General features: G+C 40.0%; 1 protein-coding gene across 1 annotated transcript in view; it reads left to right on the top strand.

Moving 5' to 3' along the window:
- MUC4 (mucin 4, cell surface associated) overlaps positions 1-23,491 on the top strand; it is a 52,236-nt gene that overhangs the window by 1,438 nt on the left and 27,307 nt on the right. Inside the window, exons 2-14 of the mRNA XM_051990616.1 lie at positions 21-497; positions 602-3,655; positions 4,163-4,287; positions 6,910-7,074; positions 12,567-12,719; positions 13,330-13,460; positions 14,236-14,324; positions 15,587-15,757; positions 16,718-16,837; positions 20,253-20,372; positions 20,535-20,740; positions 21,274-21,364; positions 21,858-22,025. Of these exons, the coding sequence (XP_051846576.1) occupies positions 21-497; positions 602-3,655; positions 4,163-4,287; positions 6,910-7,074; positions 12,567-12,719; positions 13,330-13,460; positions 14,236-14,324; positions 15,587-15,757; positions 16,718-16,837; positions 20,253-20,372; positions 20,535-20,740; positions 21,274-21,364; positions 21,858-22,025 (5,070 nt within the window). The remainder of the gene's footprint in view (positions 1-20; positions 498-601; positions 3,656-4,162; positions 4,288-6,909; positions 7,075-12,566; positions 12,720-13,329; positions 13,461-14,235; positions 14,325-15,586; positions 15,758-16,717; positions 16,838-20,252; positions 20,373-20,534; positions 20,741-21,273; positions 21,365-21,857; positions 22,026-23,491) is intronic.

The raw sequence follows: 23,491 nt of genomic DNA, 5'->3' as shown, positions 1-23,491 counted from the left end.
CACTTCTACTCTGAAAACAGCTGAATCCACAACCACTGGTCAACAGCCTGGAAGTTCCCAGACCACTACAACTCAGGGGACAACCCCAACACCAACAGCTTCCACTCAGGGCACTTCTACTCTGAAAACAGCTGAATCCACAACCACTAGTCAACAGCCTGGAAGTTCCCAGACCACTAAAACTCAGGGGACAACCCCAACACCAACAGCTTCCACTCAGGGCACTTCTACTCTGAAAACAGCTGAATCCACAACCACTGGTCAAGAGCCTGGAAGTTCCCAGACCACTAAAACTCAGGGGACAACCCCAACCCCAACAGGCTCTGCTCAGGGCTCCTCCACTCTGACAACAGCTGAATCCAAAACCACTGGTCAGCAGCCTGGAAGTTCCCAGACCACTAAAACTCAGGGGACAACACCAACACCAACAGCCTCCACTCAGGGCTCCTCCACTCTGACAACAGCTGAATCCAAAACCACTAGTCAACAGCCTGGAAGTTCCCAGACCACTACAACTCAGGGGACAACCCCAACACCAACAGCTTCCACTCAGGGCACTTCTACTCTGAAAACAGCTGAATCCACAACCACTGGTCAAGAGCCTGGAAGTTCCCGACCACTACAACTCAGGGGACAACACCAACACCAACAGCTTCCACTCAGGGCACTTCTACTCTGAAAACAGCTGAATCCACAACCACTGGTCAAGAGCCTGGAAGTTCCCGGACCACTACAACTCAGGGGACAACCCCAACACCAACAGCTTCCACTCAGGGCACTTCTACTCTGAAAACAGCTGAATCCACAACCACTGGTCAACAGCCTGGAAGTTCCCAGACCACTACAACTCAGGGGACAACACCAACACCAACAGCTTCCACTCAGGGCACTTCTACTCTGAAAACAGCTGAATCCACAACCACTGGTCAACAGCCTGGAAGTTCCCAGACCACTACAACTCAGGGGACAACCCCAACACCAACAGCTTCCACTCAGGGCACTTCTACTCTGAAAACAGCTGAATCCACAACCACTGGTCAACAGCCTGGAAGTTCCCAGACCACTAAAACTCAGGGGACAACACCAACACCAACAGCTTCCACTCAGGGCACTTCTACTCTGAAAACAGCTGAATCCACAACCACTGGTCAACAGCCTGGAAGTTCCCAGACCACTACAACTCAGGGGACAACCCCAACACCAACAGCTTCCACTCAGGGCACTTCTACTCTGAAAACAGCTGAATCCACAACCACTGGTCAACAGCCTGGAAGTTCCCAGACCACTACAACTCAGGGGACAACACCAACACCAACAGCTTCCACTCAGGGCACTTCTACTCTGAAAACAGCTGAATCCACAACCACTGGTCAAGAGCCTGGAAGTTCCCAGACCACTACAACTCAGGGGACAACCCCAACACCAACAGCTTCCACTCAGGGCACTTCTACTCTGAAAACAGCTGAATCCACAACCACTGGTCAAGAGCCTGGAAGTTCCCAGACCACTAAAACTCAGGGGACAACCCCAACACCAACAGCCTCCACTCAGGGCACTTCTACTCTGAAAACAGCTGAATCCACAACCACTGGTCAAGAGCCTGGAAGTTCCCAGACCACTAAAACTGAGGGGACAACCCCAACCCCAACAGGCTCTACTCAGGGCTCCTCCACTCTGACAACAGCTGAATCCAAAACCACTAGTCAACAGCCTGGAAGTTCCCAGACCACTAAAACTGAGGGGACAACCCCAACCCCAACAGGCTCTACTCAGGGCTCCTCCACTCTAACAACACCTGAATCCACAACCACTAGTCAACAGCCTGGAAGTTCCCAGACCACTAAAACTGAGGGGACAACCCCAATCCCAACAGGCTCCACTCAGGGCTCCTCCACTCTGACAACAGCTGAATCCACAACCACTGGTCAACAGCCTGGAAGTTCCCAGACCACTAAAACTCAGGGGACAACCCCAATCCCAACAGGCTCTACTCAGGGCTCCTCCACTCTGACAACAGCTGAATCCAAAACCACCAGTCAGCAGCCTGGAAGTTCCCAGACCACTAAAACTCAGGGGACAACCCCAATCCCAACAGGCTCTACTCAGGGCTCCTCCACTCTGACGACAGCTAAATCCATAACCACTAGTCAACAGCCTGGAAGTTCCCAGACCAGTAAAACTGAGGGAACAGCCCTAACACCAACAGCCTCCACTCAGGGCTCTTCCACTCTAACAACACTTGAATCCACAACCACTAGTCAACAGCCTGGAAGTTCCCAGACCACTAAAACTGAGGGGACAACCCCAACACCAATAGTCTCTACTCAGGGCACTTTCACTCTGACAACAGCTAAATCCACAAACACTAGTCAGCAGCCTGGAAGTTCCCAGACCACTAAAACTCAGGGGACAACCCCAATCCCAACAGGCTCTACTCAGGGCTCCTCCACTCTGACAACAGCTGAATCCAAAACCACCAGTCAGCAGCCTGGAAGTTCCCAGATCACTACAACTCAGGGGACAACACCAACCCCAACAGGCTCTACTCAGGGCTCCTCCATTCTGACGACAGCTAAATCCATAACCACTAGTCAACAGCCTGGAAGTTCCCAGACCAGTAAAACTGAGGGAACAGCCCTAACACCAACAGCCTCCACTCAGGGCTCTTCCACTCTAACAACACCTGAATCCACAACCACTAGTCAACAGCCTGGAAGTTCCCAGACCACTAAAACTGAGGGGACAACCTCAACACCAATAGTCTCTACTCAGGGCACTTTCACTCTGACAACAGCTAAATCCACAAACACTAGTCAGCAGCCTGGAAGTTCCCAGACCACTAAAACTCAGGGGACAACCCCAATCCCAACAGGCTCTACTCAGGGCTCCTCCACTCTGACAACAGCTGAATCCAAAACCACCAGTCAGCAGCCTGGAAGTTCCCAGATCACTACAACTCAGGGGACAACACCAACCCCAACAGGCTCTACTCAGGGCTCCTCCATTCTGACAACAGCTAAATCCATAACCACTAGTCAACAGCCTGGAAGTTCCCAGACCAGTAAAACTGAGGGAACAGCCCTAACACCAACAGCCTCCACTCAGGGCTCTTCTACTCTAACAACACCTGAATCCACAACCACTAGTCAACAGCCTGGAAGTTCCCAGACCACTAAAACTGAGGGGACAACCCCAACACCAATAGTCTCTACTCAGGGCACTTCCACTCTGACAACAGCTAAATCCACAAACACTAGTCAGCAGCCTGGAAGTTCCCAGACTACTACAACTCAGGGGACAACACCAATACCAACAGCCTCCACTCAGGGCTCCTCCACTCTGACAACAGCTGAATCTACAACCACTGGTCAACAGCCTGGAAGTTCCCAGGCCACTAAAACTGAGGGGACAACCCCAACACCAACAGCCTCCCCACAGAGTTCCTCCACTTTGACAACTTTTGAATCCACAACCACTAGTCAGCAGCTAGGAACTTCCCAGACTACCTTTACCTCGTCTTCTGTGGCCACTGTCATTACAAAACAGACTTTTTCAACGACAAATCATGTCACTTCTCCACCTGTTGTGACCACCTCCAAACCCAGCACAACTATCCAGATGACTTCTGAGAATGCTTCAGCCTCCCTAGCTCCAGGTCGGTGAGAACTCCATTTTCTTATTTTATTTTTATTTTTTTGGCAAGGTCTCCTTTAATACACTACAACCTGAGGAAGCCTCTGATTTTGAGGCAAACTATGTAACACCAGAGACAGATTTAGACTTGATATCATGGAGAACAGAGCTAAAATTCTTTTTCAGATCCTTATTAAGCATGATGATAATATTAATCTCTTAGCCTTTGTTTCCTCATCTTTTAAGTGGGGAAGCTATAAACTCATTCATCTTCTAGGTACTTTCCAACTTTAAATCTATGACTCTATTAGAGAGAGAGAGAGAGAGAGAGAGAGAGAGAGAGAGAGAGAGAGAGAGAGAGAGAGAGAGAGAGAAAGAGAGAGAGAGAGAGAAACATTAGTGCTGGATTTTATTTAGAGACTGACCAGGTTTGCTTTGGAAGATGAGGTAGTGCCTAGAGAAATCTTTTAGTTATTGTCAGTTTACCCCTTTAAAGATCTCTCAATTTCTCTTCTACTTCCATTTTTAGGTATTCCACTCTTCCCCTACCAACAGGACCAAAGATATGTTGATTGGAAACTGGACTTTACTATAGGAGTCTTCAAACCTCAGATTGGATTCCCCTTTGGTTCAAAGCTCTGGGATTTCCTCTATGTAAGTCACTTTAAGAAGCTTCTGTTAGCTGTATGGGATGATGACCATTAATTACCCAAATTAAAATCAGAGACTCAGATAAAAAGCAAAAAGAATTTATTACAATCTCACAAGAAAGGACAACTCCCAACAAACAGGGTGTCTTCAGTAGAGGAGTGCAAAGAGCAAGCTGCAAAACAAGGATTATATAGGCCCAAACATGGAAAGGTTCCCCCACCCCCTATCCTTCTTCCCATAAATTCAAAGTATGGATTTACATTTTAATCTACCCAGAGATAAAAAATACACACTCTTTACCTTAGTAGGAACTTAATGCTAATGAGAAGGTATTGGAAGGGAGAAGAAACAAGAGGGAAATATGTATGTTTATCTAATAATCAAACATGTGAAGCTTTGGGCTATAGCACAACTTGTTATTGCAAAGTCTGGGGTCACAATTAGGGCATAGAGGAAATCATATCCTTTTGAGAGGTCTTGACTCAGTTTCTCCCATTCACTAACCTATCCAATTAGTGACTTCATCTTTTTGTGCTTCCTATATCTAGGATGCTCAGGAACCTCAATTCTAGCTCCGAGGTACTCTTTTATATTTGTTTGAATTAATGCTCAACTTAGAGGGTTCTTTTGGTCCCAGAGTTCTTAACCTGAGGTTCACAGAATCCCCAATAGGTCTATGGTTAGACTTCAAAGACTCCATGATCTAGAACAGTGAAAAAAACAAATTACAGCTATTAAAAATAACACTCTTGACACTAAAAATCAGATTATCAAGGAAAATTTATTAACGAAGAATCTCAAGTAATCATCTTAAGGTTTCTGGCCAGAAGCAGGCCCCACTCCTTTTTGGGAAGAGGGAGCAGTAAGTATAGAAATGGGGGAACCTTTATACTTGTTCATGTAACTCAGCTCCTGTTCAGAAAAGGGATTGGTTCGTTTTATCCAGGTTACAGTTTTTCTGATACACCCACTACATATTTCCCCTTAATATGTATAAAACATACCCCCCCATCATACATCCCATGTTCAAAAAAGGCAAAAAACTTCTCCTCTGGGGTATGTTGTTTAATATTCAATTAGCCTATTAAGCAGACTCAGTAAGGACTTGGTCAAGTCAGGTCATTGAACCCAACTAGTTTGGACTAGATGGGCTATTATCTCAAATTTGTGGTTTTCTCAAAATTACAAGACTCTTTCTGATTGGCTAAATCCACCTGTGTCTTCCTATCCCCCCAAATTTCTTGTTTCCTCAAGGCTTCTATTGATCACTTAATTGTTCTGTGAATCCTAATCTTCCTTAACCTCTCATGTTCTGAAAACTCCTAGGTCAGTGGTACCCACTATCCCAATCCCACACTACCTCAAAGCTTGCAATACTGTGGAAACCCAACTTTTCAGCATTTCTCACACAGCTTTATTTCACTAATTTATAACTCAAATTGAGCATTTCCTTTAAGTATACTGTGTGAGAAAGAGTTCCTAGACTATGCTATCATCTACTTATCTGGTCTTTGAATAGATAGGATGAATGAATTATGTAGGATAAGGGCCATTTGCTTATGTATTGCAATAGGAAAAGAAGATTATACATGAAAACACAGGTCTCTTTTAGCTTTCCAAACTCAATTCTTTGTCTGAACTTTTGTTATGCCTTCTGCTCTTCTCTATGTGACCCTCTTATCTTTCTTTTCTTTTTTTCTTTTGTTTCTGTACTAACCCTATTTCTTCCTTTCTCCTTCTACCATCCTCTACTGAATGATAAGAGTAAAATCAAATCCTTGTAACAAATATGCCTACTGAAATAAAATATATAGGATGACCTTAAAAATGATCCTGAATGACCTGTTCTAATGCTCTTGTGATAGAGAGAGCCCTCTGCAACCAAAGAGAAGACTTTGGGAACTTAGTGTGGATTACAACATAGTATTTTCATTGTTGTTTCCTTGCATTTTGTTTTCTTTCTCTTTTTTCCTTTTTTGATATGATTTTTTTTTTTGTGCAGCTTTGTAATTGTGGAAATATGTATTAAAGAATGGCACATGTTTAACATATAGTGAACATAATATATAGTTTAACATATTACTTGCCACCTAGGGGTGAGAATGGGGGAAGGAAGGGAGAAAAAAATTGCAACACAAGGTTTTGCAAGGATTAATGTTGAAAACAATTTATGCTTTTTATTAAAGCATTTTATTTTTCAAAACATATGCATGGATAATTCTTTGATATAAATCCTTCTAAAACCTTGTGTTCCAATTTTTTCCCTCCCTTTCCCCACCCCCTTCCTTAGATGGCAAGTAGTCTAATATATGTTAAACATGGTAGAAATATATGTCAAATCCAATATATGCATATATATTTATATAATTATCTTGCTGCACAAGAAAAATCAAATCAAACAGAAAAAATAAGAAAATAAAATTATGCATATGTTTTGAAAATAAAAAGCTTTTTTAAAAATGAGCCTGAAGATAAGGGGATAGATGATATAACTTACAAGACACTCTGCCATCTCTAAGATACCAACTACTGCCCCTGTGAAGTCAGCCAAACTAATCTAGTTCTTTCTCTCTCTCTTCTGCTAACAGCCCCCCATGGCCTAAACTTTAATATGACTTCCTTCAGTTTACAGATAATGGCCAGATCATCTTCTCATCCTCAGAATATGGCATTTACTCCTACCCGAACCCACCCTCTAGAACGTTTACATCCAATTACCATTTGGCCACAGTAGCTGCATTCTGGAGTGATGCTGATTTTTCCAGCGGTCGAGGAGAAATATTTTACCGGGTAAGTATGAATGGCTTAGTCCAAATGTTTCTAAGGGAGGTTTCGTATTGAGTGGGACGAGTGTAAAGGGTGCAGGGGTAGGGAAAGACTGGCTTTGAAGCAAGGATACCCAGATAAGAGTATCATCATAGACAAAGAACTTATCCTGACCCTGCTGACCATTGGCTCCGCAGGAAATTCTAAGATGTATAGCGAGCAGATAACCAAATCAGGATATTTCCTCTCCAGAGTTTTTTAATACCAATAAATCACACATCAAACCTAGATCATTTCATGAACCCTGCTTTAATATTAAACTTGGATTAAACTTGTCAAAAAATTTGCCTGAGTGGTAAGGGATAGATATTCTTACCATCAAGCCTATCTGTGGGGCCATATTGTACTTTACTCCTCTTAGGATACTCCGCAATTGACTCAAATTGGTCTTTTTCCTATTTTTCATACGCGACATTCATCTCCACTCTACATTTCTTTCACCCTCACTACCTTTCTGGATTGCACTCCTTGCTCATTTCCACTTCTTCCTTCAAAGCTCAGCTCAAGCGCTACTGGGTGTCCGGGTGCGGGGTGAGGGGGTCTTTTACCTCATCCTGGTAGCGATTAACAGCTCTCCTGAAATTTACCTTGCCTGATACTCTGTATATTTTTTGTATTGCTTTTACTGTGTAATCCCGTAGTCTCTCTAAATAGCTTCCCCGGTAGCTGAGACTGTCTTTGCGGACCCAGTCTTACCACATAATAGGTGCTTATTAATGCTTGAGGGCGTAGTCCTGGTCCGCAGCCTAGGCTTGGGACCGGTCCGAGGACCGGCGGAAAGAAGAATTATCGGGGGGGTGGGGGTGGGGTTGACTCCTAGCACTCTGGGTTCCGGTTGGGGCTCATCATGGCCAGCCAGTCACAGGGCATCCAGCAGCTTCTGCAGGCAGAAAAGCGTGCTTCCGAAAAGATTGCTGAAGCCCGCAGGCGAAGGATTGATAAACTGAAGCAGGCTAAAATAGAAGCAGACAATGAGGTGGAACAGTACCGACAGCAGAGGGAGAAGGACTTTAAAAACAAGGAATCTTCGGCTCTTGGTATCCATGACACCACCAGCGTGGAATTAGAGAAAGAAACTCAGCAGAAAATAATCACAATCCAGAAACAGTACATGATGAAGAAGGATGCAGTCGTGAACTTCCTTTTGAATATGGTGTTTCACGTTCAGCCCAGACTCCGTGAAATGAGACTCATTACATAGTTAGGGAAAAGTAAGAGAAAGGAAAGAAAGAAGGAAGGAAAGAGAAAGAAAGAAAGAAAGAAATGGAAATGAAAAAAGGAATGAAGAGAGGAAGGAAAAGAGGGAGCAAGGAAAGACCCTCCCCCCCTTATTTCATAATTTGGAGCTTCAGTTGCCCTACTGTACAATGTGAAGTTTTAGCTACACTGTAATTATATTATGTGAAGACTTCAAATTACTTCTGTATAGTATTTGGTATAGTACTTCCACTTTGTCTAAGACTAAAGAATCTAGCTGTATATATATATATATATATTGAAAGTGCATCCAAATATTTAATATTCTTGTCTCATTTCTTACTAACTCATTTACTGAGCACAGCATTTTGTGGGCCTTTTGATGATAAGCTGGAGAATGCTCTACCACTTGCTTAAATGGCCTTAGTGCAGAAGAAAATTCCTTAAAGAAAGAAAGGGGCTAAATTCAAGGAGAGAAAAAAGGAGTTTAAAATAGTCGATTCTATGGGGAGAGTCCTACACTACTTTCCTGGGGAGGGGAGGGGTTAGTGCAGAAGAAAATTCATTAAGAAAAGTTCAGAAGGGAATGCAGTTCTATGTAGTTTTCTCAAGAGCATAATTATTGTGAATATTAAGAAAACCTTGGGAAGTTAATGGACATTCTTAAAATAGCTTCATCTAGATGGGGATTAGTGTAATGTTATTGATGAAGCTATTAGGATCTTTTGAGTTATGCTTGATGGAAAAGAACTAACTGATGGAATCCAGGTGCTTAAGAATATCATGTCTAGGGATGGTCATTTGAAAGTAAAGATTATTTAACATAAGCAGTCCTTAGCTTGCATCTTTTCCTTTGGTTCATACTTTTAAAAACAAATAGTTAAAAACAAAAACAAAAACCAACCAACTCCTTTAACCCAGTTGTTCTAGAATTGTCACTAAAACTATTTGAATTGGAATTTGAGAGGTTTATAAGATTTGATAATATTAGGCTATCCTTTAAGCATATATTTTCTAGTTCTCCTGTGGTGAATGCGGTGTATCACATTCAGCCCTATCTAACTCTTTCTAGCTGTGACTCTTAGAAAGAACCCACCATTTTAAATGGATGTTGCCTAAATCTGCTCCAGAGTCAGGTGAAAGCATGGCATTGCAGTTTTGCTAATAGGATGGGGATAGGACTTGGACATTGGTCTTTTACTGTTATAAGGAATTGTGGGATAAAAAAACTCCTACAAATGTTGATCAATATCTTCACTGTGATTTATAGTGCTAGTCTATTTGCCAGTAGGCTTTCCTCTCCCCTCTCAAATCTTAGGCCTGTAAAAATTGTTTGACCTTTTCTCAAATATATAGAGAAATAGATTAAATTTCTAAAACACAAGCCATTCCCTAGTTGATAAATAGTCAAAGGACATGAACAGCCAGTTTTCAAGGAAATCAAAGCTATCTGTAAGCATATGAAAAAAAATGGTCTAAGGGGCAGCTAGGTGGTGCAGTGGATAGAGCACCAGCTCAGAAGTCGGAGAACCTGAGTTCAAATCTTGACTCAGACACTTCCTAGCCATGTGACAGCAGGCAAGTTACTTAACCCCAATTGCCTTAGCAAAAAAAAAAAAAGAAAGAAAGAAAAGAAAAGAAGAAAAAATGCTCTAAATCAGCATTAATTAGAGAACTACAAATTAAAACAACTCTAGAGGTACCATCTCACATCTATCTAATTGGCTAATGTGACCAAAAAAAAAAAAAATGTTGGATTGTGAAGGGATGTGGGAAAAGTAGGACACTAATATACTGTTGGTGCAGTTATAAATTGATCCAACCATTTTGAAAAGCAATTTGGAACTATATCAAAAGGGCTACAAAACTGCATACCTTTTGATCCAGCAATATTACTGCAAAGTCTATATTCCAAAGACATTTTTTAAATTACATAAAAATATTTATTACAGCTTTTTTTGTGATGGCTAAGAATTAGAAATCAAAGGGATGCCTATCAATTGGGGAATGACTAAACAAGCTATGGTATATGATTGTAATGAAATATTACTATGCTATAAGAAATGGCAAGCAGAATGACTTCAGAAAAAACCTGGAATGAGTTACATAAACTGAAGCATGGTGAAATGAACAGAACTAGGAGAACCTTGTACACAGTAACAGTAGCATTATTTGATATTGTGAATGATGAACCTATTGTCAGCAGTATAATGATCCAAGATAATTCCAAAGGATTAATGATGAAGTTTGCCATCTGCCTCCAGAGAAATAACTGATACTGGTTGAATACAGTTAGAAGCATGATATTTTTCACTTTCTTTCATTTTTTTCTTTTCTTCAAGTCTTGTACAAAATGACTGATAGGGAATATTTCACATAATTGCATGTGTATAACCTATATCTGATGACTTACTACCATGAAGTGGGATGGAGGAAGGGCTAGAATTTGGACCTCAAATCTTTAAATAAAAATGATTTTAAATTTAAAAAAAAGAAAAAAGAATTGTTTGAATCATAGAATTTACATTGGCTTTGTTCACATTTATATTTGTTACCATTTTATAATTGTTTCTTTCCATTCACAAGTCCATTTTCTCTCAAAACACAAGCACCTCTTAGCATTGCCCAGCTGTAAGCATGTTCAAAAATTCCCATTTTTCATACCTCTTGCTTCCCCTTTTCTTCCAAAAAAGACATCATACTCAATCTCTTCACTATAATTCGGTACCTCTTTTCATAGTTGCTTTATTCTTTGATGGACTACAATGCCCATCAAGTTGCCTCCTTAAACATTCAATTAAAATAAATATTGACACAAAAATGCTTATTAAATTAAAGTAATTCTAATTATTTAATTTAAATTTAAATTATTTGTTAATTTTATAAAGCTTTATTTCAACAAAGGGGAAATAAGAGATGATACAGAGATGACTTAGATATTTTATAAGGTAGAATGTGCTAAGTATTTACTATATCAATGGAACAGAAATGCTATTGAGAGCCAAAGGCAGAAAAAATTATTTCTAGCTTTCTGGAGAAATCAGCATATAAGCTTAAGTTCTGAAAGATCGATCAATAAGTATTTACTAAATACTAACTTTGTGCCAGGTACTGCAATAGGTGCTAGGGATACAAATACCAAAAAATGGGTAGGATTTAATTAAGAGAGACTGAGAAGATGAAAGACACCCTGCTAGATCCTTACTGTTAGGGGTCCTCCTTGAGTCCAAGGCCTGTCCACCTATTTTTATCTCCCTTTCACTTTGCACAGCCTGCCTCACTTAAATCTAATTCACTTGCAAGTCAGGACATCACCTTCTCGACCTCATAATCTCTTTGAAAACTAAGGACAAACAACAATAACCTCCCCATGAATCTCAGTTTCCTTCTGGTAGTCAGACTCTTAATAAACTATAATTTCAGAATAAACTATATACTTCTAAGATGGAAATTCAGGCCCAGAAAATGAAAGTCAGAGGTCAGAAAGTTTTTATTTAGTTTTTTTTTTTTTAATTTTTATAAGTTAGTTATTTAGTTAGAGGCCAGAGGACTTCAGCTTGGCCCAGTGGATAGAGCCCTTCTGCCCCACTCCATGGTATAGATTAGAAAATCCTGGGAGATATCACTTAGTCTTTTAAAACCTCAGATTCTTATGTTGTAAAATGAAGACGATAATTCTTGGCTCATAAAAAATAATAATATTAATTCTTGGCTCGTGCTCACAATGAAGAGGTAAGGTGCATTAAGATGCATTCTGTGAAAGTATCTTCTGATAATCTTAGACGATTGGCTGGGTGCTCAGTGGTTTTCCTGCATTCTCCAAGAGGATCAAAATGACATCACTATGTTAGAATCGAGTTACAGCATGTCCGACTGAGGCTGATCAGACCAATATGAGCTCAGAATGCTCTGCCACAGGTTGGACACAAGTAGTCCCTATGAACATTTGGAATAGCTTTTCTAACTGCGCATCTCACTTTTTTTCTGAGCTAATTCAATTCTGTTTTGTTCATAGAGCACCTAGCCCCTAATTGCAACAGCATAAATTTCAGGATGGAATCAAGGGAAGGGATAAAGACTTGGAAAATATTAAATATTTAATGACAAGATTCAAGATGCTGAAAAAAATGATGTGAAATCATTTGGGCATGGGGGAGGGAAGTAAGGGAGTAGGGGTAGGGGTTAAAGGAGAAACCTAGAGGAAGGAGGGATGGAAAGGGAATTAGAGTAGATCTTTATATTTTCCTTCTCCTTCCTAGGAATATGAGACATTCTTTGGGAGCGATGATAACTTCCTGAAAAAAGTGGAGTATTGGATTCTAAAGTGCACAAAAACCCGCTATAAGGCCAGATGGACCCTGAAGATTACATGGGTTAAAGTCCCTCCATATCCAGCCCAAAGAATATCTGGGGTAAACAAAGACACAGAAAGCTCCCTGTTTAGCCATCTGTAAAGATGCATTCGAGAACCTTTAGGCTAGAGAGGTCTCCCAAAGTTCTCCTCAAATAAGAAAGCTACTTAACTTACTCTTAGTAACCTATTCTGGAGAGTCATTGCCCTTACAGATGGAAAAGTCTTTGCTGTGTCTAGCCTAAAGTCATTCATTCATTCATTCCAATATTTATTGCAAACCAGTCATGTCTAAGGCACTAAATGAAAAGCTATGAATACCAAGATGTGCATATAAGATACTTTAAGAAATTTCTCATCCCCACTGTAGCAATTTCTTTTATCCTGTTTTTAAGCCAAATTTTATGTACAATATATCTGAGAAGGTTGATCAGATTCTCCTTTACTCATGCCCTGTAAACTATCTTTTTTTATTTTAAACTGTAATATATATATATATATATATATATATATATATATGTATACATATATACATATATATGCACATAATTTTTTTTATTATTGCATGGCCTTAAACACCGAGTGTATTAGGGGGCAGAGGGAAGGGTGGTATTTAACATGAGAAAGTTAACTTCTCACTAAGCAACCATATGTTTGCCCCAAATCTTTAGGACAACACCTTCCAGGCCATCCTCACGACTGATGGGAGTCAATCTTTTGCACTGATCCTTTATCAAAATGGTGGGATGCAATGGGCTGTGCCCCCATACCAAGCAGCTGATGTTCTCATAGGCTTCTCCAGGTAGCATGGGTTGAATGGCTATTATTACAAATTTCACCTTCATTTTGTCATACTTGATTCTAAGAAAGAACACAGAAAACTCTACATCTACATATATCTACATAGAATTTCAGATATGTAAATTTCCATGATTTACTTCCCCACATAAAGATAACACTTATTCATACTGATTCAAATTCAATTCATCAAATATTTAGTAGGCATCTACTTGCTAAGAACTTTGCTAAGCAATGAGGACATAGAGGCAAAAATAAAAACCTTCCTCTCTTCAAAAAACTTACATATATACAATATATGGGAGGTACAACATATATAAAACATATATAGAGTAAATGGGCAAGAAGGCAAATGCTCTTTATTTTTCTTCCTTTATGCTTTGTTTTGTTTTGTTTTGTTTTCTCTTGGGAGAGACAAGTCTCCATGAGGTAATTTATATCTAAAATGCTACAGTGCTAAATTCCTCCATCCCTACTCTGAGTAGAGATTTTTTTTGAAACACTTCTCAATCCCTTTCTGGGAGAGACATAACAATGTCTGCTATTTTTATTTCTGCCATTTTTTTTTTCTATTTTTATTTCCTTGACCATTAAATGACTGAATTTGTACATTCCCTACAATTTGTACATTCCCTGTGTAATCCCTAGGGTTATGGATCAGATTCCTCACTGTGCCCAGTACAGGGCTCTGTCCACAGAACACCCAATACATCTCTTTTAGATTAACAACCCCCAACATTAGCAAGCATGCAATCTCAGGTTCTTTCCTTTGTTCCCAGTGGGGATGAATTTTTCTTCAATGATCCATTGACATCAAGGCCCCCAGAGGAGAAATATCGTCCAGATCAGATCAAAGGTTCTCATACAGGTAACAGAATGCCTTCATTTTATTCACATACCTTCAAAAAATTAGTAGACACAGAGGATATGTGTAGCTAGCAATTTTAGCCCCCAAACCAAGCAGCAAGAAATTGCAGAGCTTAAATAAATTTTGTAATTCAGTTGAGCAGGAGAAAAAATTGATTACTATGAGGCTCACAAAGAAGTATTGCTTAAAAAAAATTAGTTCTATCTGGTAGTTTATTTTTAACTAACAGTTTTTTGCTACTGAGCTCAATTGTTTCTGTGCTGTTGAGGAGGAATATATGTGGTGCTCTCTGAATTTTTAAGGCATAGGACAAACTTCTGATCATCCCAGCCCAGTTAGAACTCTGCAACAGGGCATATGTTTTCCAAGTTCACTGCTTTCCCATATCCTTTATCCATCCTGACTCTGTAACCTTCAAATCAATCAGGACTTGGATTGTAGGGTATCTTGGCTACTTCTAAAAAAGCATCCTTTCAAGGAGCCTAGAATACTTAAAAGCCTAAACACACTGTAAACTGGAATTTCTGAAAGCATGCAGTTATAAGAAGAGGAGGAGAAGAGGCAATGACATAGTCAATTATTTCCCCTGTGTCTTGAATCTGTTTTGTCCTATATTTGGAGGTAAAGATCTTTAGCTTCTAGAATACAAATTTTTCTAAGATCTTGGCTTATAGACCAAACCCCAAATTATGCCAGATGGGAAATGATTGGTGAAAAGATCTCAGATCTAAAGAATATCAAACTCCTAATGCAGAAATTTATAATATATCTCGTTCGCCAGGGACCCTCAGCCTTTACTTTTGCCTTTATTTTCTGAGCTCTTTTTTCTATAGCTTCTATTCTTTTTTCCTTATCTAGAAGAATACCCTGGGATAAATAAAGCTCCCTGGACATAATCTTCTTCATGTTTATCTCTGAGATTCTTGGAGGGAATCCCAGAAAGAATGTGTAGAGTCACTTATCTTTGTGAACTTGGACAAGTCATTTAAGTTGGCAGAGTTTTCTCTTATCTAAAATAAAAAGATTAGACTAAATGACCTTTGAGATTATTTTCACCTCTAGATCTAGGATCTGTATGATTCTATGAGAAAGTCCCAGACTATGTAGTGAAGGAAAACAGGACAGAAGACTAATACAGGAATAGGACATATCTTTTCTTTTTTAAACTACCACTAGTCCCGTAAAACCCCAAATGAAACCCAACAATAGTTATGACCTGGTCTAAACCTCTCTTTGATCTCCTTCGTTTCCCTCCACCCCAGGCTACAAGGGTTTTCAGATCTACACGTTACATAAAGAGGTACGACCAAACTATCGCCTGAAGTGTTTGCAGTGGTTGAAGAATTCAAAGACTAGATGGAACTGGAAGCTGTATTGTCCTTGCTCCTGGCAGCAGGGCATCTGGGACCTGCGATTTCAGCCAATTAGAAGAGGTGATATCCTCTCCCCATCCCCTACTGAAGCCTTTATTCTGCAGTCCAGTCTCCCCACTCTCTCTTCTCCCTTTCCAAAAATCATTCTCCCTTTCTTTCTTCCTTCCCCAGTCCTTCTTAAAACAGCTTCTTTGCCCTGCCCTGGGTCTAAGTCTTCCCAAAGAATTCAAGCTAAAGTATTATTAAAGAAATATATTAATACTGTCCTTTGGGTTTTAGGCACAAGTCTGGCAGAAATGATTTGTTTTCACACTATTCTAAATCTGGGCATTTCTAGTTTAGAGAGAAATACCCAAACTGACATAATCTCCCTGATCTGCTTCCATGTGCTTGAACAATTTGAAGTAACATATATAGGAATTTTGAATAAGAACAATAGTCACAATATAATAAAATACAGTTTGTGGTGAACTTTCTGTTCCATAAGAGAACAATAATCACTTAATCTTCTCCAAAGACTACCCAGTTCTTTTTTTAACCACTACCTCAACGGGTTCTACAATGATCAATACTCCAAACCTGCTGGGGTGGAGGGGAGAAGGCACTATTTTTACTGGTTCATAACTATTAACTCTTTAGGAAATGGGGAAAATAATGATCTTAACTAGAAATATGGGATTTCTTGTCCTAATTTTGGTCACCATCCTTAATCCATGTTTCTCAGATTTTAGCTTTTGTTCTTTATCTTTTATACATTTTCCTAAAGGGAAAAATCTGGAAAAGGACTTTAGATTTGAGGAATATTTGTTTCTTAATATTTTCAGTTGAAGTAAAAAGATATTTTGATTTGCTTCCATACTCTCTTGTTTTCCAAGCCTCCCAATTCCTCCTCCATTTCCAATTCCCTAGAGAAGTAGGATTGAAGAATAGTTTGAGAAACATAATTCTCTGCTGCCCAATCCTCACCCTCACCAAAATCGTCCAGATCTGGGATTTGAGCAGTACTGGGGCTTGTTGTAGGTTGGAGCAACAGAAAGCAGCTCTGCAGCTTTTCCTCCTGGCAAGGGAACATCTGCTGTGTGTATGGTTTCTGGGGAGAGCTTCGTGATGGCTGGAGTTTCCAGAACCCTTGGGACCTTGGTGAGTAAGATGTCCCTGATTTGACTATATCTTCCCCAAGCCCAACCATGTCTCTCTTACAAACCATTATTCTTCCCCATAGGTTCTCTTCCTATACTTCAAAGATAGAGCTTTCTAGCCCTTGCCTTTTCATCCTTCCCTGCTAGCAGTTCAGAGCCCAGAAAAAAAGGAGGAAGGAAGGAAGGACATAGGGAGGAGAAGGGAGAAAGGAGGGAAGGAAGGAAGAAAGGAAGGAACAAACAATGAAGGGAAGAGAAAGAAAGAAAAGAAGGGGGGAGGAATGGAGGAAGAGAGGGAGGGAGGAAAGGAGAAAAGATGGAAGGATAGGGAGAAAAGAAAGGAGGGAGAGAGGGAGCTCTTTCCAAACATCTAATTTTATCTTCATAATCACACTATAAGTTAGATACTATTTTTAAAATTCTGTTTTGCAAGAGAAGAATCTGAAATAAAGTAACAAGGTCACGTGGTTAGAAAGCTGAGGAAACTAAGGCTTAGAAGGAGAAGGAGAAGAGGTAGCAAGTGGAGCAATGGAAAGAGCACTGACTCTAGAATCAGAGGACTTGGATTCAAATTCTGCCTCTGATGTTTATTACACATAACCTTGGAAGAGTTTCCTGTCTGCATGGCTCTTCATTTGTTCATCTTTAAAATTAATGGATTGGACTAGCTGGCCTCAGAATTCCTCTCCAACTTTCTATCAAGGATCCTAAGTGACTCATATAAGTGACTTAAGTATCTGAAGCAGAATTGAAACCTAGCCTTCCTATCTATCACTGTTGCTACTACACCCCAATTCCTGAAAATGAACACCTCTAGACTTGTTTTAAACTTCTAACAGGTGATGTATTTTTGAAATATTTTTTAATTTTAAAATAATTTATTTATTTTTTTTTATTTTACACTGGATACAGAGGAACAAGTTCTGGCTCTGGAATTAGAAGTCCTGGGTTCAAATCTTGCCTCTGTCACTAATTATCTGTATCATTTTGGAAAAATTATTTTACTTTCTTGGGCCTCAGTTTCCTCATCTGTTTAAATGAGGGATATGGTCTTCATGGCCTCAAATGTCCCTTTATAGTTCTATAATTAATAATATATGATAATCCTATAACCATTTTTAGGTTCCATGTATATATTTCTCATCTGGCTTTCCTTAGTACCATAGCCACTTCTGCACTATCTCAGTGGCAATGCTTCTCAGATAATGTCTTCCACTAACAGAGATAACAATTCTTCTACAATTTAGTAGATTTCCAGTAGTTACTTGGCTGAAAAAATACATCACTTTGCAATCAATTTGCTGATGAACCTCCCTGAATATAGCTAAATGGATTCCTCACCAAAGATCCATGAGCAGACTAATACTCCAAACATTTTCAGCATGTTTGGAAAGAGCTTGTATTCCCCTTAATATAGCCTCTAAAGATCCTCAGTCATCTCCATGCCATAAGAATGAGGCAAAAGGATTTAGGAGACCTATTAACTGCAAGCTATAATTGCATAGTACTCGATTATTTGAAAGGGCAGCTAAATGGCACAATGAGTATTGGGCCTGGAGTCTCATCTCCCTGAATTAAAATCCAGTCTCAGACATTTTCTTGCTGTGTGTGACCCTGCGCAAGTCACTTAATTCTGTTTGCCTCAGTTTCCTCATCTGTAAAATGGGCTGGAGAAATGGCAAATCTCCAATGGGGTCACAAAGAACCAAACATGATTGAAATGACTCAACAATAATAATGAAAAATGATATAGTAATAACAATAATATGCACATAAATAATAAACCATTAACTCAAATGGTGAGAAATTTAGACTATATCACAATCCAGTGAAGGAAATATTTTAAGATATCTAACCAAGATGGCCTTTACCCAAGCAGTCAAATCCATTGCCTTTGTTACAAGCTCACTATCAGTCCAACCTCATAACACAGTGAGTGAGACAAGGAAGTTTCCCATCTTTTGATGAATCTTTCAATGACTATCAATTAATCAACAAGCATTAATTAAGTACCTACTAAATGCCAAGCACTATGTTAGGTTTTGTGGATACAAACAAGCACAAAGAATGAATGAATTCCTACTCATAAGGAGTTTACACTCTAATGGGGAAAACTAAGTACATATTAAAATACGTACAGAACAAAGAAAGTAAATATGTACATACATATAGAGAAAAATGCAGATATAGTAGTTAAATACAAGATAGGTTGGGAGGGAAGACACTAACAATTAGGAGAAAATCAGAAAAGACTTCATCTAGAAAATGGTACTTGAGCTGCATCTTAAAGGAAACCTTGAAGTGAAAGCAAATAGACAGTGCATTCCACACATGGGATGCCTAGGAAAGGAGTTGGGAGATGGATGGAGAGTAACTTTATTTATTTTTTTTGCTGAGGCAATTGGGATTAAGTGACTTGCCCAAGATCACACAGCTGAAGGGTAACTTTAAAGTTTAAACTTTAAAGTTTAAAGAAATAGGCTAGTTTGCCTGAATTTCAGAATATAGAAGAGAGTGATACCCAGTGAATCCACAAAGGTAGGCTGGGGCTAAGTGGTATAAGGCTTAAAAACTAAAGAAGAAGTATATATTATATCCTCAAGGCAATAGGAAACTCTTAGATGTAATCTGTAGGGGAGATTAATACAATGAAAATCACACCCGGATTCAAATTAATTGGATTCAAACTCTTAGTCACTTATTTTTTATATGATTTTAAGCATCATTCTTGACCATACTTGTTCACTAGATCATCTTCTCAATTCAGGGGTCCTCAAACATTTTAAATAGGGGGCCAGTTCACTGTCCCTCAGACTGTTGGAGGGCTGGATTATAATAAAAACAAAAACTATGTTTTGTGGGCCATAAAGAAACTTCATACCTCTGGGTGAGGGGGATAATCATCCTCAGTTGCCGCATCTGGTTTGCGGGCCGTAGTTTGAGGACCCCTGAAAGGTCTCTTTCAGCTCTACATCCTATGATCGCTTAAATTATATCATATTTTCCTATTTTATCCCTGCTTAAGGCTAATGAGTAGAAAATAGTTCTCAAGGTGTCATGAATTTACTTAAACGCATACCTGGTCCTCTCCCTCCCCTCCCCTCTCCCTCTCCCCCTTCTCTTCTTCTTTCCCCTCTCCTCCTTCTCCTCCCCTTCTCCCTCTCCTCCTCTCCCTCTCCTTCTCCCTCCTCCTCCTCCTCCTCCCCTTCTTCTCCTCCTCCTTCCTTTCTCCTCCTCCTCCTCCTCCTCCCCTTTTCCTCCTCCTCCTCCTCCTCCTCCCCTCCTCTTCTCCTCTTCCTCTTCCTCTTCTTCTTCCTTAACTCCTCTCTCTCCCCCTCCCTCCCTCTCTCTCCTTTAATTGATAAAGTTTTATTTTTCCAAATATGTGCAAAGATACAAACTGTTATTCTCAACAGGCCAAGAAGAGGAGGCGCAAAACTGGTGCTGCCGGTGGAATGACAAGCCATTCCTGTGTTATCTGTACCAGCAGAAGAGGCCTCCTGTCAGCTGCATTGAGTACAGGCCCCCTCGACCTGGTAAGGCTCTGGCCAGAAGGATTGGGGTTAAGGGATATTATTGAGACAATGGGACTACTTGAAGCCCAGGCAAGGGAGGGGGTCACAGACAGATTCTCTAGTCCTACCTACTGTCCAGGTCCTTGCATTGCCATGCTGATGTGTTCTCCCCAACTCTTTCAGCCTGGATGTTTGGAGATCCCCATATCACCACCCTGGATGGTGCCTCTTATACCTTCAATGGATGGGGAGACTTCATACTGGTTCAAGCCAAGAATGAAAACGCCTACTTCGAGCTGCAGGGACGGACAGTCAAGATGGAGTCAGCCGAAGCAACCAAATTCTCTGCCTTTGCTGCTCACTACCAGTTCAAGACCATAAACAACACAGTGAGTGAGATAGAACTTTTCCATGTCCCCTACAGACAACTCACTCAGGTACCTCTCGAAAGAAAATAGCTCAGTAGAGAGGAAAAGGAAATGGGAAAAAAAAGAAAAAGAGGGAGAATATTCAGCATTAGTACAGCTGCACCCTATTTTTTGATTGGGTGCCATATGTGACCTTGGAAATAAAATAATAATAGATATGTAGATAGCATTTTATAGCACTTTAAGACTTGCAAAGCACTTACATTTGTATGATCTCATTTGGCCCCCACAGCAACACTATGAAGTGATTGTTATTATTACCCCCAATTTACAGATGAGAAAACTGAAGCTGAAAGAAGTCACATAACTTACCCAGCTAATAAGTATCTGAGGCAGGACTGAAACTATGGTCTTCCTGACTCCAGAGCCAGCACTTTTACCTATTATACTATCTAGCTGCCCAGCCCTTCTCTGAATTTCTAGTTTCATCTTCTTCATGTGTCCTATTTGACTTCTGTTGGACAAGACTTTTAACAGTTTGAATTTGCTTTCAGGTTCATTGGTTTCTTATGCCTAATGATACCGTCCAGGTTCTGCTCAATAACCAGAATGTGACTTTTGCTAACAATGACAACTTTCCAAAAGGTAAAGTTTCGTCTTTTTCTGGGGCAGGACAAAGCAAGCTGATTAATGATAGGAAGGAAAAAAGGAAGGAAGGGAGGGAAGAAAGAAAGGAAAGGAGGAAGGAGGAAAAAAGAAAAGGAGGAAGAAAAAAAGGAAGGGAGGGAGGGAAGAAGGAAGGAAGGAAGGGGAACGAAGGAGGGAAGAAGGAAGGGAGGGAGGGAAGGAGTGAAAGAAGGAGCCTACCCCCAAAACTCATCTGTTCTTCCTGTATCAATGTGCTATCAAAGGAATGTTATCTGTCATTCTCCATTTAATATGTCCTTTGGGAAGATACACAAACCCACTGAGGGGGAAGAAGATAGTATAGACACTTGATGGAGAGTTGCCATAATTTCTCCTTTGTCATAGACCCTTGAGATGTCCTCCAGGTCTTCTTCAGGTTTCCCTACATTTCACATGAGTTTCATTGTTTCTAGATCCAGCTGACTTCTTTGTTTATCTCCCAACGTTCTAGATGTGAAGATCCACAATTCCTCCGGCGTTCTCTTGATTCAGAATCACTCTATGATCTCTGCCAGCTTCGATGGGGCTGTGGTAGTCTCTGTGCACGCACGCACCAACATCCTGCAGGCTTTTTCCACTTTGCCGACAGATTATCAAAACCACACTCAGGGCCTTCTGGGTAAAGAGGATATACAGTCCTTTATGTTGGGTGAAGAATTGAAATCATAGACTTAGTAGAAAGCAGGAGGTACTGAGCTCAATGGGATGCCCATCGTAGTAGCTTTCATTTGAAGACTTGGACAAGATAGCATTCAGTTTCTTTGTGGGCTTTAAGATAAGGTTCAAGAAGAAAATCTTGAATTCTAGTGCTGCTGGTGCTATCAATAGAGTGAATCCCAACTCTCCACACATTGTAGAGCTCTTTTCTTGAAAGCTCTATGTTGCCTGTCTTCTATTGCTCTGCTAACCTGTGATCCTTGTTTGAGGTACTTAATTTCATTCTTCCTACCTTCACTCTTCTCCATCGCTCTTTCTCTGGCTCTTTTTCTTTTTCTCTCTTCTCCCTTCTCTACTTCTCTCTATGTCTCTTCCTCTTTCCCTCTCTCTTTTTTCTCCTTTCCTCTGCTCTATCCCTCCATCCTGTCTCCCTTTCTCCCCATCTTTGTCTCCGTCTCATCTCTCTCCTTTTCTCTCACACTCTCTCACTGTCTTTCTATATTTCTTTCTCAGGCTGTCTCTGTCTTTATGTGTTTATTTGTCTCTGTGTCTCTGATTCTATCTTGGTCTCATCTATCTGTGTGTCTTTGTTTATCTCTCTATTTTTGTCTTGGTCTCTATCTCTCTGCCTCTGTGGCTCAATCTCTGTCTCTCTGCCTATCTCTCTATCACTTCCCAAGGGAGGTTGCATGGTACTGGATATAGATCTAAGTCTAAATTCTCACCCTCCCACTTTATTGCTTCCCACCTTCCCAGACCTCAGCTTCATCTATAAAATGAGGATGATCATGTTCAAATCTCTTAGTTCCAAATCTATCTTCCTGTGATACCTTCTTCTTCAAACAGTAACAAGTGAAGAGTTTGAAAACATTATAGACAAGCAAGATTCTTTTGAACTCCAAGGATTAAGAAGGCCAAAAAAAATTAAATAAAAAAAAGCACAGGGATGGAACTCAGGATAATTAAGGTCTCAAAGCAATTTTTCTGTAAATAACTTTATGATTTGGGACAAATCATTTAACTTTGTTGCATTTCATTTTTTCCCATCAGGAAAAGGAGAGGTTGATTTAGACAAACTCTAAGGTCCGGTCCAATGCTAACTTTCTGTGAGGTTCTTTTGTTTTAATAATTTGCAAAGCTATTTCATTTCACAAGTTCTCTTAGTCTAGTCATGCTTTAAGAAATGTTTCTTTCATAATGAATACGCCATGCTTAATTCTTCATATAAAACTTTGAAAATTTTGAGTTCCAAATTTTCTCTCTCTCTCTCTAGTCCCTCCTTCAATCTTTGAGCAGGCACTGATTAATTCTTCTTTTTTAATTTATTTTTTAAAATTTCATTTTAAACTTAAATACAAAATAGGAAAAGAAAAAATTACCAAGTGAACAATAGAACATAAGAGAGATTCAAAATATAAAGCAATAAAT

The sequence above is a fragment of the Antechinus flavipes genome, chromosome 3 (assembly GCF_016432865.1).
Source record: "Antechinus flavipes isolate AdamAnt ecotype Samford, QLD, Australia chromosome 3, AdamAnt_v2, whole genome shotgun sequence".
Classification (NCBI taxonomy): Eukaryota; Metazoa; Chordata; class Mammalia; order Dasyuromorphia; family Dasyuridae; genus Antechinus; species Antechinus flavipes.
This window is presented reverse-complemented; position numbering and strand designations above follow the sequence as displayed.